The 16339-nt window shown below is 35.9% G+C and overlaps 1 protein-coding gene across 1 annotated transcript; it reads left to right on the top strand.

Moving 5' to 3' along the window:
• Nucleotides 1-4549: 4549 nt before the first annotated feature.
• Nucleotides 4550-6355, top strand: LOC110778646 (uncharacterized). Its single transcript, XM_056830264.1, has 2 exons — nucleotides 4550-4736; nucleotides 5114-6355. The coding sequence occupies exon 2, from the start codon at nucleotides 5131-5133 to the stop codon at nucleotides 5683-5685; it is 555 nt and encodes a 184-aa protein (XP_056686242.1). The 5' UTR covers nucleotides 4550-4736; nucleotides 5114-5130; the 3' UTR covers nucleotides 5686-6355.
• Nucleotides 6356-16339: the final 9984 nt, after the last annotated feature.

Raw genomic sequence — 16339 nt, 5'->3', positions numbered from 1 at the left:
GCTCTCCCTTTTCTCTTTCTTTTTTCTTATTGCTTGGGATTTCTCCCGACATAAATCCTTCAAAATTTTTATTTGGGCTAAAAGTTAGATGGTTGTGGTTTTTGAGTCACGAGGCGAGACTGAGTGAGCCTCGTTTGGTAGGCCTATAGTGGACCTTTAATTTTAGTAGGCCTAGGGTGGACCTTTAGCTTTAATAGGCCTAGGGTGGACCTTTTAGTTGTCTTACTTTGCAAGCGTAGTTAGTCGTTTCTTAAAATGTGCAAATAGCGTAGATTCAAAATGTTATTTTTAGCTTATTGAAATTTAACGAAAGAATTACATCGAAAAATAATAATTTTTTTTGTTTCTTTTCAGACTCCAGTTTCTGGGATTTAATTGGAAGTTGTGATTTAGACTCGAACTTTCATTAATCTTTCTTATTATAACCCGTGTATGAATACAAGGAGGTGGCCTAGACTCAAAATGATGACGTGGCGTAAGCCTATAATACTTGACCAAGCGACTCTCAGACTTAGGCTAATTGGACCATAACTTTCGTTGGTTGACACTTTAGATTTTAACCCTTGGGTGTTCATTTGTCATGCGCCATTTTGCTTAATGTTGGCAAGGTAGTTAGTTGGGGAGATCGAATTTTTATTTTTGCAAGACTAGAATCATTAGTGCGGCTTCCCTCTTAGTGTGTATTGCTTTACCCCAATGGTAGCTTTATGGCATGCCGATTTGGGTATTTTCATGGTTTGTCATGTTGCATTCATGGAAAATCTTTTAGTCCGTACTTAGGAATACTTCAAGGGGCGAGTGGCTCGAGAGGACTATGATAGTCGTGACCCAATGTGATCATAAGCCTTGAGTCCATTAATTTTTTGCCAATGGTATTGACACCTTAGGTTCACTTTGGGGGTTGTGCGACTATGGAGGAATGATTTTCAGAATATGACTGTTTCCATTTTGCAAATACTTGAATTAAATAATATGTTCTTTTTATTGGTGAGAGAGAGTATTGAGGCCGTAAATTCTTAGCAAGGGATGACAATTACATATGGGTGCTTATTGATTTAAATTCTAGGAAGGGAGACTCAATATGGTTTAACCTTTTAACTTGCAGAACGACACCAAGCATTAGGACCGATTCTATGGATAAGACAACTAAGACTTAGGATTTAGATTGTACTTTGGCATAGCCTAGTCTAGACTCGGATTTATTTTTTTTTATTCCAACATTATTTTTCTTTGAAAACTTCATTTGAACATTATATTTTTTAAATACTTTGCCCATGTGACATTCAAGGTTTAATTAGCATGCTCGATTTTGGTGCCGAACATCGTCGTCGTAGGAGGCCTAACAACGACACAAAGAGTTATTTATTTTTTTATAAGTCGCTTTTAGAATCGAGTGTTTTTCATACGCCCTCGTAGCAAAAAAAATTCACGAAAAGTTTTTTTTTTGCTACGTATTTTCTTCACGCGTGGGCACCGAGGCTGCTGTGCCTGACCAAAAGGCCAGGCAGCGACTTCAGCGCCCAGGGTAGGGCGTGAGAAATTTCGGCGCCCAGCCAGGGGCGTTGAAAATGTGTCCCTGGCTGGTTCTCGTTTTCTGTTTGCGTCTACTTTTTGTTTATGCGACTTCGATTTTGCGTGCTTGCCTAATAACGTCCTTTACGCATTGTGCAGCGTTTGTGGGATTCGTTACAGGCCATCCCGAGCATCGCTTATTTTTGTGGCGATCGTTCGGGTTTGCGGAACACGTGTTTCGGTATAACTCTTTGGCAAATTGGTTTATGAATGTTTGGGTGATATTTGCGCCTGGCTTGGTACCGCTTCTATCGTAGATCCAACACAAGCCCCGGTCGAGGTAGTGTCTTCAGCAGACGAATTTCGCTCAAGAGGCCAACCCGCAAGTGCAAGCCAAGGGGGCATGCAGGCGAGAGGGACCTAATGGGCGAGCGATTGGGTTTGGGACGGGTGTACTACTAGCGAAAGTGCCGAGTGGACAACATTCGAAGCATATGCACCCCCCGGTTGGCGATGGGTATCCTTAGTCCCAACTCCCAAGATGAAACACCAAGGGAGCCAAGATTCGTTATGTGGTTCTGCCCGTTCACATTAATATGCTGATTTTCAGGTCGTCCCAACTTGATTGGGAAATAAACGCGGGGTAGGATCGTTTCACCCTTCGGCTATTTTGATTACCTACAAGCACGAGTATTTCCTTCACTATCCCCAGTGGAGTCGCCACTGTGAGGGGGGTCGAAAAAGCACGAGGCTAATGCGTGACCTCGTCCCTCGTGGGTGTGACGCTTCTTTTTGTCAAATCAAGTGTAATTGGATTTCCTGTGAGTTTACACCCAATTGACTAGTAATATAGGAGTCTCCATTCATTTTTTAACGACAATGAGAAAAACTGACAATACCCGGTTATCGTGACATAAAGGGAGTGCAATTATGTTTGACCACAACGGCCGTAGGTTCCCTTGTGATCCCTGGTGGTGGGGATCGCTCAACGTACACCCGCAGGGTAGAGATTGAGGGTTCGGGGGACTGTAACTACCGAGAGGATTACTCGCTCTTCGATAACTCCAGAGGCAGGATATCCTTACTAGCTCAGCATAAATAATTGAAGGGACATGCGTTAACTATTAAACTAATCTGAGTTGATTTTAATAATATGCAACATATAGTACTAGATCGAGCGCGATTATCTGATTTAGATTGTTTTAAGGGACCTAGCATGATAATCCAATTTCCCAAAAATATCATATTTATTAAGCGTGATCGAACAATCAGATTTTACTTAGTTTAACAGTTCATAAAAGGGCGAGAAAAGCAATTAAACCATGGAAAAGGGACACATTACGACGCACCCTTGAGAGGTGCGTCACGGTTCTCAGAAAACTAACCACTTTGACTTTGCTATTTCTCCTTTTATTTGACGAATCTCAAATTATGGGACGGGATACGTTCTGTTCGATTTATTGATCGATTGCGACAGAACGCGTGATCAGTTTTGCAGCGTGAGGCTTAGGCTTAGGGGTTTAGAGTCAATACTCAGAATATAATTGTGTGTTGTTGTGTTCTTTTCACGTCGAACTTAAGGCCCTATTTATAGAAAAGAGTTCGTGGAAGATAGAATTGCAGAATTCTAATCCACGAGGAATTAGGAAAAAACACGTACCAGGTATTTTCAGCGCCCAGAGCCAGGCGTTGAAAATAGGGTCTGGGCTGTTTTTCTTAGTCAGATTCGGATTCCTAGAATCCGGAGTATTTGAGATTTAATTGAGTCCTTTAGTGCGTATTAACCTTGTGACGGGATGCGTCTGGGCCCGTTACGAACTCTAGGCTCGTTAGGATTTTAATTAATACGTGACTCTTACTTTCGAATCATATTAGGAATAGGATTCTCTCGCAATTTCTATCTCATTTAGGATTTATGTTGGAGTGCAACACCTAATTCTGACAGGTTTCTATCTTTTATGACTTGCCACTTTTAACAACTACCTATTACGGCAGTTACTATTTTTAGCAGGTTTCCATAAATAGCAAGTTTCGGGTGAAATGAAAAGGGGTAATGAGATTCGTTATTTTATAGGAGATGCGTTGTCAAGTGGAGCTTTACGTTTTCATCATCGAACCTTCCCTTTCGGAAATGGGGACAAAAGTAGGTGTCTACAGATCCCTGCATATCCATACTTCTCCAAAGCATCAGAAATAAGGCCCTTCTTAAAAAATAAGTTCCCTTCTTCTTTCACCTCCAGTGCAAAATCCATAATCCCTTTTGGATTTTTTGAGTTAGCAAGAAGCCCAATCAAAATTTCATCTTCCTTTGTTATATTATCCCCTTCCCTTAACAACTTATCTAAATCCTCCCTAAATCTCTTATAGACAGCCACACAACACATCATAAAGAAATAAGATAATCAAAAGGACTCAGAGAAAGCTATCTCACTAATTACCCCCACAAAGCTTAAACTCCAAACAACTACACAAATCTGAAAAACCTATACACTAAAGACTCTGATATCATCTAACCTCACTCTTTGCAGCTTAAATGGATTTAGCCCAAAGCCATTACCCACGAACAACAAAGATGCGATCAAGCGAATTACAATTATCTTTAGTTTATATCCTTCTACCACCAAATTTAATTACATGAACTGAAAATTGCTATGAAACTACCTCACTCGCCGGAGAACGAAAAAGAATGAGCAAACCACCTCCTTCTCCGGCGAGTTCTCTAACAGATGGTAGAAGAAAAATGCTAAACCCAATAATATTTTGGGGATGAGAGCTTTCAGAGAGAGAAACGTTTTTGCACTTTGTAACTAGCATGTGTTGATTTACATTTCTCGATCTTACCTCACCGCATCAATTTAACAAAGATGGTGCTTATATAATATGGGAAGATGATACACATGCATTGGGTGTATGTTGAGTCAACATACCCTGATATTTGGTTGGGCCAAATCAGCATTCTTTTTTTTAGTTTTGGGGGGAGATGAGTTACAACATGGGGGGAAAATTTTGGGAAGTATTGCGCCATTAGAAAATCTGAGCGGGACTTATTGCGCCATTAACACCTCCCAAAAAATTTCCCGCTCATACCTTCCTAAAAAAAAAAGTTCCAAAAAAATCAGATTTGAGCTTCAACCATTTTTTGCTGGGTGTCTGGTTTTTGAAGACGAAGTTGAACCAGTTCCTAACTCCCATTTTCATTGAAGACGAAGCTCAAATTGTTGCAGGTAATTTTTTCAACAAAGTTTAGGGTTTTATCTTGTTACTGTAAATCTTGAAATTATTTTGATGAAGTTATGATTTTGTGATTACTACTGAATGCATGTTATCTGATCAGATCTAAGTTCGTGAATTTTGGGCGGATATTACGAAGTTGTGTTATTATTTTAGGGTTTATAGTTACGTAGTATTAAACTTGCAGTACGTAGTATATTGAAAAACCAATTACGTAGGTTTTAATTATAATTATTGCGTTTCGTTTTATAAAAAATGCCGTTATTATATTAATGTAGAACGTGCTATCGTAATAATAAATACGTTTCGTTATATTAATTTAAATATTAAATGTATCACGTTTTTAATAATGTGTCGTAAAATATTACAGTGTTATACGCTAGAGCCATGGAAGGAATAGACCTTAATGAAACTGTAACAATTGAAGATTGTAATGAGGATACCGGTGCAACTGATAAGAACTCCAATCCCCCTACCGTAGGTATGTGCTTTACAACGGGTCAAGAATTTTTCGATTTTTGTAATATGTATAAGGAAGGTTTTGAGATGTTTATGAAAAATAATAATTTGAAACAAGAGTATAAGGCTATTGGAGTGAATAGGAAAGGTACTGGAGATCTTGAGCCAAAGCCTCACATGATGGAATTAATAAGATTAAAATGTAAGAAGGGAGGCACGAACGTTGGGTCCAATGTAACTGGTTGTAAAATGTTCGTTTATGGTAAAATTAAAGACGATAAGTTTACCATATTGAAGTGTGAGTTGGAACACAATCATGCTCTAAATCCAGATTGTAGTAGAATGATGGTTAACTATAGGAAAGGCAACAGCTTTTGGGTGATTGAATTGAAAGTATTTGCGCAAAATAGGCAACCTAACGTCAATAATATAAAATGTCGGATGAAGGCAGTAGGGTCCTCTTCAACAAAACATTTCTTGTAGACGCTGTTGTAAGCAATTCCTTTACTTGTCATGTATTCAGTGTACAGCTTCTGCGTTTCCTTGTCATCTGTTCTACGCTTGTGGAAATAGTAATCACCATTAGGTAGTCCGGTGATCCATAATATCATACTGCAAATGCTGGTCAGAGATTTTACTCGTGCCCCGTTTGGAAGGTAAAATAATAGATTTTTTTAGTTAAACTTTAATTTCTTTTGTCCAATAGTTTTGGCTGATAAGTCGGACTTAATGTATACAGGATGATACATGTGGGTTCTTCTTTTGGGAAGATGAGGTGAACGCTAACGTATTGAACAATTTACAACAAGAGAACTACCACCTCCGGGAACAACTAATGCGGATGAATTGTTTGAACGAGACACTGAAGTTGGAGAATGTGGTCATGAATGAAAGGATTCAGATTGTGGAAGGTAGAAACAATAACATGACAAAAGACATGTTTGAAGCTAGGAACAATGAGAAATTCATTTATAGGAATTGCTTGTGTGTGGCAATATTTTTCATTATTCTTACCGTTTACAAATGGTAAGAATAATTCTTAGGATCTATTGCCCAAGAGTGGGATGCTGTACGGTTCTTCAAAAAGTCTGTTGTTTAAAAATTCCTTCCGATTAAATGAATGATAATTTGTTTGATAAATCTTGGAAACTCTACTGATAATTTTTAATATAAGTTAAATAATATAATGTATTAATTTCATGTTTCGTTTAATATAATATTCGTTTTTTAGTGCAAATACACAATTGATTTTTTTAAAAAAAAAAACCATCAAAACAGCGAACAAATTCAATTCTGGTTCACAAATGCCAATGGCTTTGTCTCACTGTCAACTTGGTTTCACTGCTTGCCTGAAAATAGAGCGCTGCTACTCTCACTAGGTCACGGGTTCGATGATTGGCTTTGGCATATTTAGCTTCCCCTACCCCCCCCCCTTTTTTATTTGTTTTTTTAAATACGACCAATAATAAAATCATACTACAAATATTTTGTCAATAATCGAAAAAAATAAATTTCGTAATAGATAATAATTTTTTTTGTTACCGGGTGCTTTGGTTTATTAACGTAACCCCTTTTCAATAAACTACTCAGTTACACAAGTAAACCGATAATTCAAGTAAATCCAATTCCGACTTGATCAAAGTTGCTAAGACTTATATTGGGTACTTTTAAAATATAAAGACACACATGTGTTTCAAACATAATTTGGAATGACGTATTATTAACGTAACTCTACTTATAATTTAAGTAATATAATGTAATAATACGCAATAATACTAATTAATTTACTGATACTTTTAATATAATTTCATGTTGCGTTTAATACAAAGTTCATTTTTTAGTGCAAATACAAAATTGAATTTTTTAAAAACAAAAACCATCAAAACGGCGAATAAATTCAATTCTGGTTCACAAATGCCAATGGCTGTGCCTCACTGTCAACTTGGTTTCATTGCTTGCCTGAAAATAGAGCGCTGCTACTCTCACTAGGTCACGGGTTCGATGATTGGCTTTGGCATATTTAGCTTCCCCTACCCCCCCCCCCTTTTTTATTTGTTTTTTTAAAATACGACCAATAATAAAATCATACTACAAATATTTTGTCAATAATCGAAAAAAATAAATTTCGTAATAGATAGTAATTTTTTTTTGTTACCGGGTGCTTTGGTTTATTAACGTAACCCCTTTTCAATAAACTACTCGGTTACACAAGTAAACCGATAATTCAAGTAAATTCAATTCCGACTTGATCAAAGTTGCTAAGACTTATATTGGGTACTTTTAAAATGTAAAGACACACATGTGTTTCAAACATAATTTGGAATGACGTATTATTAACGTAACAATACAAAAACTTTCTTACAACTGAATGAATGATAATTTGTTGCGATAAATCTTGGTAACTCTACCTATAATTTAAGTAATATAATGTAACAATATGTAATAAATTTAATTAATTTAATAAATGTACAATTGCATTTTTTAAAAAACACAAAACAACAAAACAGCGCTTAAATACAATTCTTTTTCACAAATGCCAATGGCTTTGCCTCACTGTCAACTTGGTTTCACTGCTTGTCTGAAAATAGCGTTCCTACTCTCACTAGGTCACTGGTTCGATGACTGACTTTGGCATATTTAGCTTCCCTTACAACCCCCACTCCCTCCCCCCCACCCCCCCCCCCCCCCCCTCTTTTTAATTTTTTTTATACGACTATACGACCAATAATAAAATCCTACTACAAATAAAATCCTACTACAAATAAAATCTTACTACAAATAAAATCCTACTACAAATAAAATCTTACTACGAGTAAACCGATAATTCGAGTCAATCCAAATCCGACTTGATCAAAGTAAATAAGACTCGGCTCAACTAACTAGATTGGGAAGTTTAATTTTTTCGTTAGGCTTGTAATAATTTGTTTTGGATTTTTTGTAGCGCGCTTTGGTTTATAAACGTAACCCCTTTTCCATAAACTAGTCGGTATTATTACTTACAATTTATTTGCAGTTAAATTGTTACTTGGCATTTTTACAATTATTTGGACCTTGGGGCGTAGTAAAACGGTCACCGATTCATTCCAACCATCGCATTTTAAAATGGGATGACGTACTAATAACGTACCAATAATAAAATCCTACTACAAATAAATTCCTACTACGAGTAAACCGACAATTTATTTGCAGTTAAATTGTTACTTGACATTTTTTTCAATTATTTGGACCTTGGGCCGCAGTAAAAAGGTCGCCGATTCATTCCAACGTTCACATTTTAAAATGGGATGACGTATTATTAACGTACCAATAATAAAAACCTACTACAAATAAATTCCTACTACGAGTAAACCGATAATTCGATTCCGTCCAAATCCGACTTGATCAAAGCAAATAAGACTCGGATCAACTAACTAAATTGGGAAGTTTAATTTTTAGGTTAGGCTTGTAATATTAATTGTTTTATTACGAGTAATCTTAAAATAATAAAAAAAAAGACATAACAATTTTTCTAATTTTTTTCCAATTGCACACCCCTAGCCTTAAGTGGTAGACTATAGATCTACCCTACTAGTCTACTAGTAGACTTACACGCCTAAGGTAAAGCACTCAAGTGCTACACCTACTTTCACACTTTCCCACAAGAACATGCAAGCCTTTTCATCTATCCTTACGGTACAAGTAATAGTTTTTACTAACAACATTTGAAATATACTATCTCCCTGGTTTTTTATAAAAATCATTCTGTTTTTAATAACACCTTGTCGTAATTTAACACAAACAACAACAACAGCAACACATATATATTGGACGGATAAATAAAAGGTGAAAGGTAGTCCAAGAGTCAAAAAGCTAAACACTTCTTAACTTCACTTCTATAAATACTTTTTACCTTCTCCATATTCAAACCACTTTCTCCATCCTTTCTCTTCAAAAAACACTAAATTCCCTTATACATTTTTTCTTCCATAAACAACTTTGAGTAAGAAATCTAGCAATAGAGCCACTTTACTTTGTAGCAAACATGATTTGTCTAGTTTACCTCTTATGGAAAATTGCCAATTTTGTAAGTGTGTTTAGTTTATTTTTTTTCCTCAAAAATTCATCAATTGCATGTTTAGTTTTGTTCGAAATTTATTTTAATTTAATGTTTGCATGTCTAGTTTATTACATGTTAATTTAATGTTGTTCAAAAATTATTTTGTTGGTTGCTAATTTTTTTGATCATTTAACCGAATTTAATCTCATATGGAAAATTGCCAATTTTGTAAGTGTGTTTAGTTTATTTTTTGTCCTCAAAAATTCATCAATTGCATGTTTAATTTTGTTCGAAATGTATTTTAATTTAATGTTTGCATGTCTAGTTTATTACATGTTTAATGTTGTTCAAAAATCATTTTGTTGTTTGCTAATTTTTTTTGTTCAATTAACCGAATTTAATGAATTGAATTTTGTTTTTACTAAATTTTATTATTCGAAAAAATATTTGATGAGTTGTTATAGTACAAAATAATTTTTTATTTTTAATAAGTTCATGTTTCTCATAATTTTTAATTAATGTCAACAAGATTATTAAAAATTAAAAATTTTAATAATTACATTTTTTTGTGGTCAAAATTTGCTAATTTGCTAATTGTTGTTAATTGATAGACGATCAAGGTTGCAAGGGTGCTCAAGATTATGGTGGACCATATTTCCGGACATCCACCGCCTCCACAACACGACGATCTTTTTACCGAGCTTTTCGGAAATTTCGACATCTAGTAGCGTACTTAGACTATTAGGTTAACTTAGTTGTAATTTTCAAAATCTACAACTATTACTAATCAATCGGCTATTAAAGCTACCTATTATGACTAATTTTTTGTAACAATATGAATGTCAACATTTTAATATTAATATTATTTAATTTCGTCTAAATCCCAAAATATAAATTGTGCATTTGTTACATTAATATTACTCGTACTTATAGAGAACATCATGTTAAGTACAATTTATTTTTATAACTGTCAATGGCTTTGCCTCACTGTCAACTTGGTTACCTAAAGTGCCTCGAAATAGAGACCCCTATTGTCTGCAATGTCACGGGTTCGATTCCAAAGTAGTGCATAAATAGTGTTCTATTTTTCGATTTGTTCTTTTTTTTCGTTCTTTTATTTTTCCTTTCAGTTTTATATTTTTTGTGTTTTAAAACACATGATTTTTTTTTTTTCATGCAAAGCTTCTGAAGCACTCAAGTACATTGACATTTCCTTGACATGCAAAATCTGTCAACAAAATTTCTGAAAAAAAATCTGTAAACCTGTCAAACACACGTCTTCCCTCCCTGCTCCCACACGTTTCTTCTTTGAAAAAAAAAGTGTGTGTTCACACTATTTTTTTTTTTATATTCAAAACACAATATTTTATAAACTAAATACTACTAAATATAAACCTTTATTATCTAACATAAAAATATACCTTGCAATATAAATAATAACTAGAAAAAAATACCTCAAACGTATTTTTTAAAACATTTTTTTTTAATATGAAACATAATGAATACAACATTGTTAACTCCGCCCAGAATTTAATCAACTTCATCGTCTACCTTCATCCAAATTGGATCCACAACTAGAAAAATTATCAAAAATACGTTAAATCAGAAGATCAACCACAATTAATCAAATAAAAACAACGTATTCAAGAAATTAACAAAACTAAATCAAATTAAACATCCGAAAATCAATGGTGAAGGCTCGAAAGAAATACCGCAAATTGCATTTTCTTCTTCTTATAAATCAAGGGTGAATGGAAATTTACAACAACAAACAAATCTAAGATTTCAGAATTGAGATCAAATTTTTGGCACTACTTTGTAAACATCGACCGAAAAAAAAAAGGAAAAATAAATTGTTAGGGTTTGAATTTGAAATTCAAACCAGAAACCAAATTTTGGGGAAATTTTGGGATGACTCATATGATGACATGGCTACGATGATGTGGCTTGGACCAATAGATAAGCAGTGTATGCTTGGCCCACATACACACAATGTATGTGTAGCCTTTGCGTATAATATGGTCTGGATACAACATTTGGTGTTACTTTGAGAAGAGATTTAATAACTTTTATTTGTAGTGCTGTCTACGGTTCATGTAATAAAAATAATGTACTATGGTCAAATACATGTATCATATCTCATTTACATTGTCTGATCTATTGTTTTACAACAATTTAGTTGTTGTGTCTGCTTCTGGTATATTTTAGAACTTATTTTATTGTTTATTTGTTGAGTGATTTGAAATATTTGTTGTTTTGTTGAAATTAGGGTTAGTGTTTCACATAGTTAGTATATAAATGATATAGTTACCTTTAATTTATGTTGCGAAATAGTGTTTTTAATAGTCACTGGAATGTTCGTTGTGTTTATGTTAGTAGTAGTTTTTAGAGTAACTATATTTTTTTTAAAGTTACTATAACTTTAAAACAGTAACTATGTGTTTAAAATAGTTACTATATTTTTTAGAAAGTTATTATAAGTTTAAAACAGTAACTATGTTTTTAAGATAGTTATTATGTTATGAACAGTTTATAGTGACTTTTTGATAAATAATAGTTATTATACGATTACATTATGTACTATGTTATTTAGAGTATGTTTTTGTCCGCTTCTTAGATAGTGACTATATGATTATAATGGTTACTATATGTGAACAATAGTTACTATATTATAATAATTGTCACTATATGTTTTATATATATAGTTATTATAAGTTTTATATAGTTACTATATATTTGAAATAGGTACTACGTTTATTTTATCATGATTTGTTACCATATGTTTATTTTTTCCAATAGTTACTATATTATTTATATAGTTACTATATGTTTGAAATAGGTATTATGTTTATTTTATCATGATTTGTTACCATATGTTTATTTTCTTCAATAGTTATTGTATGTTTTATATAGTTACTATATGTTTGAAATAGGTACTATGTTAGTTTATTATGTTATGTGCATGTTTTTTATGTTTATTCTATATTTTTAGTGATATAGTTACTATATTATGGATCGGGTTATATTATTATCACACCAACTATGTCTGCAACTCTGTGACTAAATGACCATCAATAATATTTATAGGTATTATATCTTGTATTATAGTAACTATATGTTTGGTATAGCTTTTTTATGTATATTATAATGTTATTTTTATGTTCTTTATTGTCCTCTATGTTATTAGTAATAAGAGTTACTATGTTAGGATCACAATAACTATATGATCATAACAATAACTATATATGCAACCCTGCTCGTATATGACTATCATTAATAATAAGAGATACTATATCATGTATAATAGTAATTATATATTTTTAATAGTTATTATGTTATCATTATGTTCTTTCTTTGTACTCTATGTTATTAGTAATAAAAGTGACTATATTATTATGATAGTAACTATATGACTATAACAATAACAATAACTATATGTCTATATCTGCAATTCTGCGAGTATCTTATCATCGTTAATTCTAAGAGTTACTATATGATGTATAATAGAAATTATATGTTTTACACAATTACAATGTTATTTTTTCATATTTAAATGTTAAATTATTAACTTAGTTTAAATATTATTGATTCAGAAATACAAAGATGATGCACCCAGAATTGAAGTCGTGCAAAGAATAAGTTCTGCAAGGAAAACAAAAGCAGGAGAAGAAGAAAATCATGACAACAATGAAACCAAGGACGTGGTAGAGGAAGGAGGGGACGTGCTGGTGGAAAAAAGAGACGTGGACGTGTCGATTATTAATTTTAGTTCAAAAAATATTTGAGTTTAACATGGTTTATTTAATAGATGCAAATAATTAGAATGTCGTAGCTAAAACAACTAACCAAGTAGTTAATGTTATCTTTATTACTGTTCAAGAGTTATAATTACTGTTACTTTTGATATAGTTACTCTTTTTTATTTCAGTAATTATGTGATATACAATAGTAACTATATAATAGAAAAAGTTACTATATGACCTTTAAAGCATCTATATCATATTGTTTATTTCATAATATAGTAATTGTTCTACAGCTAAAGTTACTTTTCCATATGATATAGTTACTCTTTGGATAGAATAATTATTCTTATCGAAAGGACTATATTATTATTATTATTATTATTATTAATATTATTATTATGAGAAAACACCAAAACGTTACAAGCTTACCAAGCTACAAAGATCAAGTGAACTACAAGAAGTTGGAGGGGAGCTGAGATACAATATGGGCCCCCACTCCTCTAGCTATGGCGAACCCGATCCTGCTGAAAATGTGGGCAGCTGCCCGTGCCCCAATGTCTTGAGCCCTGGAATACGTCTGGACCCGCTTCAGCAAAGAAACAGCCCCTTTCTCTAATTCCCCAAAAGAAGAGAAGGAAAAAGGAAAGAAACCGTAACCCAAAGCCCTACAACGTGCCGCATACTTATCCAGCTTCCGCTGCGCTGCAACCGCCACAACCCGACCCGGAACGAAGCCTGACAACCCCGATTGCGTCATAGGGGAAGACCCAGTCAAGTCAACACACACATCTAGACCGCCATCCCATGAATAAAACAATATATCTGCAGGACAAAGAGCTCCATCACCCTCACTAGTCAGCCCAACATCAACCTCCTTGCGGGCAGAAATCTCTGACCGATAGCAAATATCCAAAAGGGTATCACGAACAACATTATGTCGATGTTTGATACACACAATCCCAGCACAAGACACGGCATGATTCCCATAAATGTCCCCATCGAAAACCCGAGAGCAAGCAGAACACGGCGTCGAATCAGAGAACACGGAGTACCCAACCGATAGCAAAGAACCGAACGATAAGTCTTACCGTTCATAGTCTGGCCTAAACCTGAGATGGGGACTGCCCGCAACCAAGCTGAGGAGCGATCCCCCTGCTGTGATTTCCATAAGGCAACATGACGTGAAGATAAGGAGTAGGCGGATTCCGCATCAACAGTAACCTTCATGAAATATATGTCTGCCAATTTCTTCATGAGTGTGGGGGTTGCGATCTCACTAGGGCTACTCATAAGGTCGGTCTCCACGGTCCTATTGAAAAGACCAAGAGCATCATCAAAGGCCGGTCCCGGACCATCAACACCTGAAAGCCGAAGAAGCGAATCCTGCAAACCAGAAGACTGCAAACGGGATGCAAGAAAAGCATAATGCCGAACATCACCAGCCGAATAAACACCCAATCCTCCATAAGAATAAGGCAAGGTGGCAAGACGCCATTGCCAGTCACCGAACCCAGGTCCCGAAGCAGTCACGATACGCTCTAAAGAAGCCCGAGGAGCCACATCAAAAGATAATTGGGCCGCTTCGAAAAGATGAGGCGGACAAGTGCGCATAGTAAAGTAGAGTTTAGAAACTCCAGTGCACGCACGAAGAAGCAACAACTCACATTGGGGATCATTAAGCTTAGCTACAGCATCCATCAACATAACATTCTTCGACACACGCTGCGAAACCAACTCCTTACAAAAAGAGGAATCCGTACTGACTGGACCACCAAGCAACTTAACACCAAGCGCAGGACGAGCAATATCCGAAGGAAAGACACCCTCTAGACGACTGCGTGGGTCCTCCGAATGCCAGAAAACCTCTGTCTTCTCAACATTAACATGGAGACCTAAATAAGGACCCTCCTCCAAAATCAACTCCAAGACCTTTCCAACCACCAAAGTGTCACCAACGATAGTGCCATCGTCCAAGTACCAAGCCTGAAGAGATAGATCAAAAGAGTCTCTGATTCGACACACCAATGGATGTAGAACCAGAGAAAAAAGCAAAGGGCCGAGAGGATCCCCTTGCTTCACACCTTGACAAGACCACAAGGTATGCTCCCCATAATACAGCCGCGCTGGAGAAGAGTAGCAGAATTCAACCCAACACGAAAAAGCAGGACAATGTAGCCGAACCTCACGCAATAAAGCCGATCGATCAACTAAATTGAACGCTTTCTGAAAATCCACCAATGACATAGAGAGGCCAACATCGGCCCCACGAGCCTCAACTAAACGATTGACAGCATGGAAAATGGCCTCACCACCTGCTGGAACCCCAACTCCAAACTGAAGCCCTCCTAAGTAGTTTCCCAAACGCGGACCAATCAAAGCAGCCCCGACCTTAGAAACAAGGCGCCTCCAAATAGTGCCCACAGCAATAGGCCGAATACCACCACCAGGCTTAACAAGTGGCGTAAGAGGAGCACTAGCAATATACCCTCCAAGCTCAGCAGGGCACTTTCCAACAAGAAAGAGATTAACTACCTGAGTAATAGCATCCACCAACTCATCAGAAACAGCTACAGCAGCACCACCCAAGCAATCCAAAAGGTGTTGAGCACGCAAGCCATCTCTACCGCACGAAGTACCACGCGGAAAACCCCTAATCTGCTCCAACACAACAGCGGAGGAAGCAATAAGGTGATGATCAATAGGGATATCCGGTAAGGTAGGGACCGGAAAGGAAGGGTGTTTGCCTTGCAAATCTGCAAGAGTAGCATCATTGTAAGGGGCAAGACCTGAGGACGAAAGAACTCTAACCGCAGCAGTGTAGTGACCATCAGAAATCTTTCTCTTGCATTGCTTAATATTGCGCTCCGCCAAATCATGGTCTTCGTCAACATCCAATAGAGGGGGAGACACGCTAGCCAATGTGTCTATGACAAGCTGCTCAGAACCACCAGGCTCACCCGAAGAACGAATAGCAGAGGTGATACTCTCTTCTTGTCGTCGCCGCCTAACACCGGAGGAACACTCACGATTACTTCGCGGAGAGAAATTCTTGAGGACACAAAGAGGTAACACGAGCAACTGAACCCAACAAGCGATGTCATCTGGTCTGCAAATCACCTTATCAAGCGCCCCTTTTAGAACTCGCGAAAAACCCAAACGACATTTGGGAGGAATGGATTTCACAGAACGCAACCGCTTAGACAATAAAGTGTCTAGAAGAGCAACATCAAAAGAAAAATGATGTTCTCGAGGCGCATCAGAAGTAGACAGCTCGGAAGTAGGAGCTTGTGGTCTTTGAATACCGTAGAGAATAAAACGAATAATACCATCCCCAGAATTAACTGGGTCCACAAAAACA

Source organism: Spinacia oleracea, chromosome 5, assembly GCF_020520425.1.
Source record: "Spinacia oleracea cultivar Varoflay chromosome 5, BTI_SOV_V1, whole genome shotgun sequence".
Classification (NCBI taxonomy): Eukaryota; Viridiplantae; Streptophyta; class Magnoliopsida; order Caryophyllales; family Amaranthaceae; genus Spinacia; species Spinacia oleracea.
Note: the sequence above shows the minus strand (reverse complement) of the source record. Positions and strands in the feature narration are given on the sequence as shown.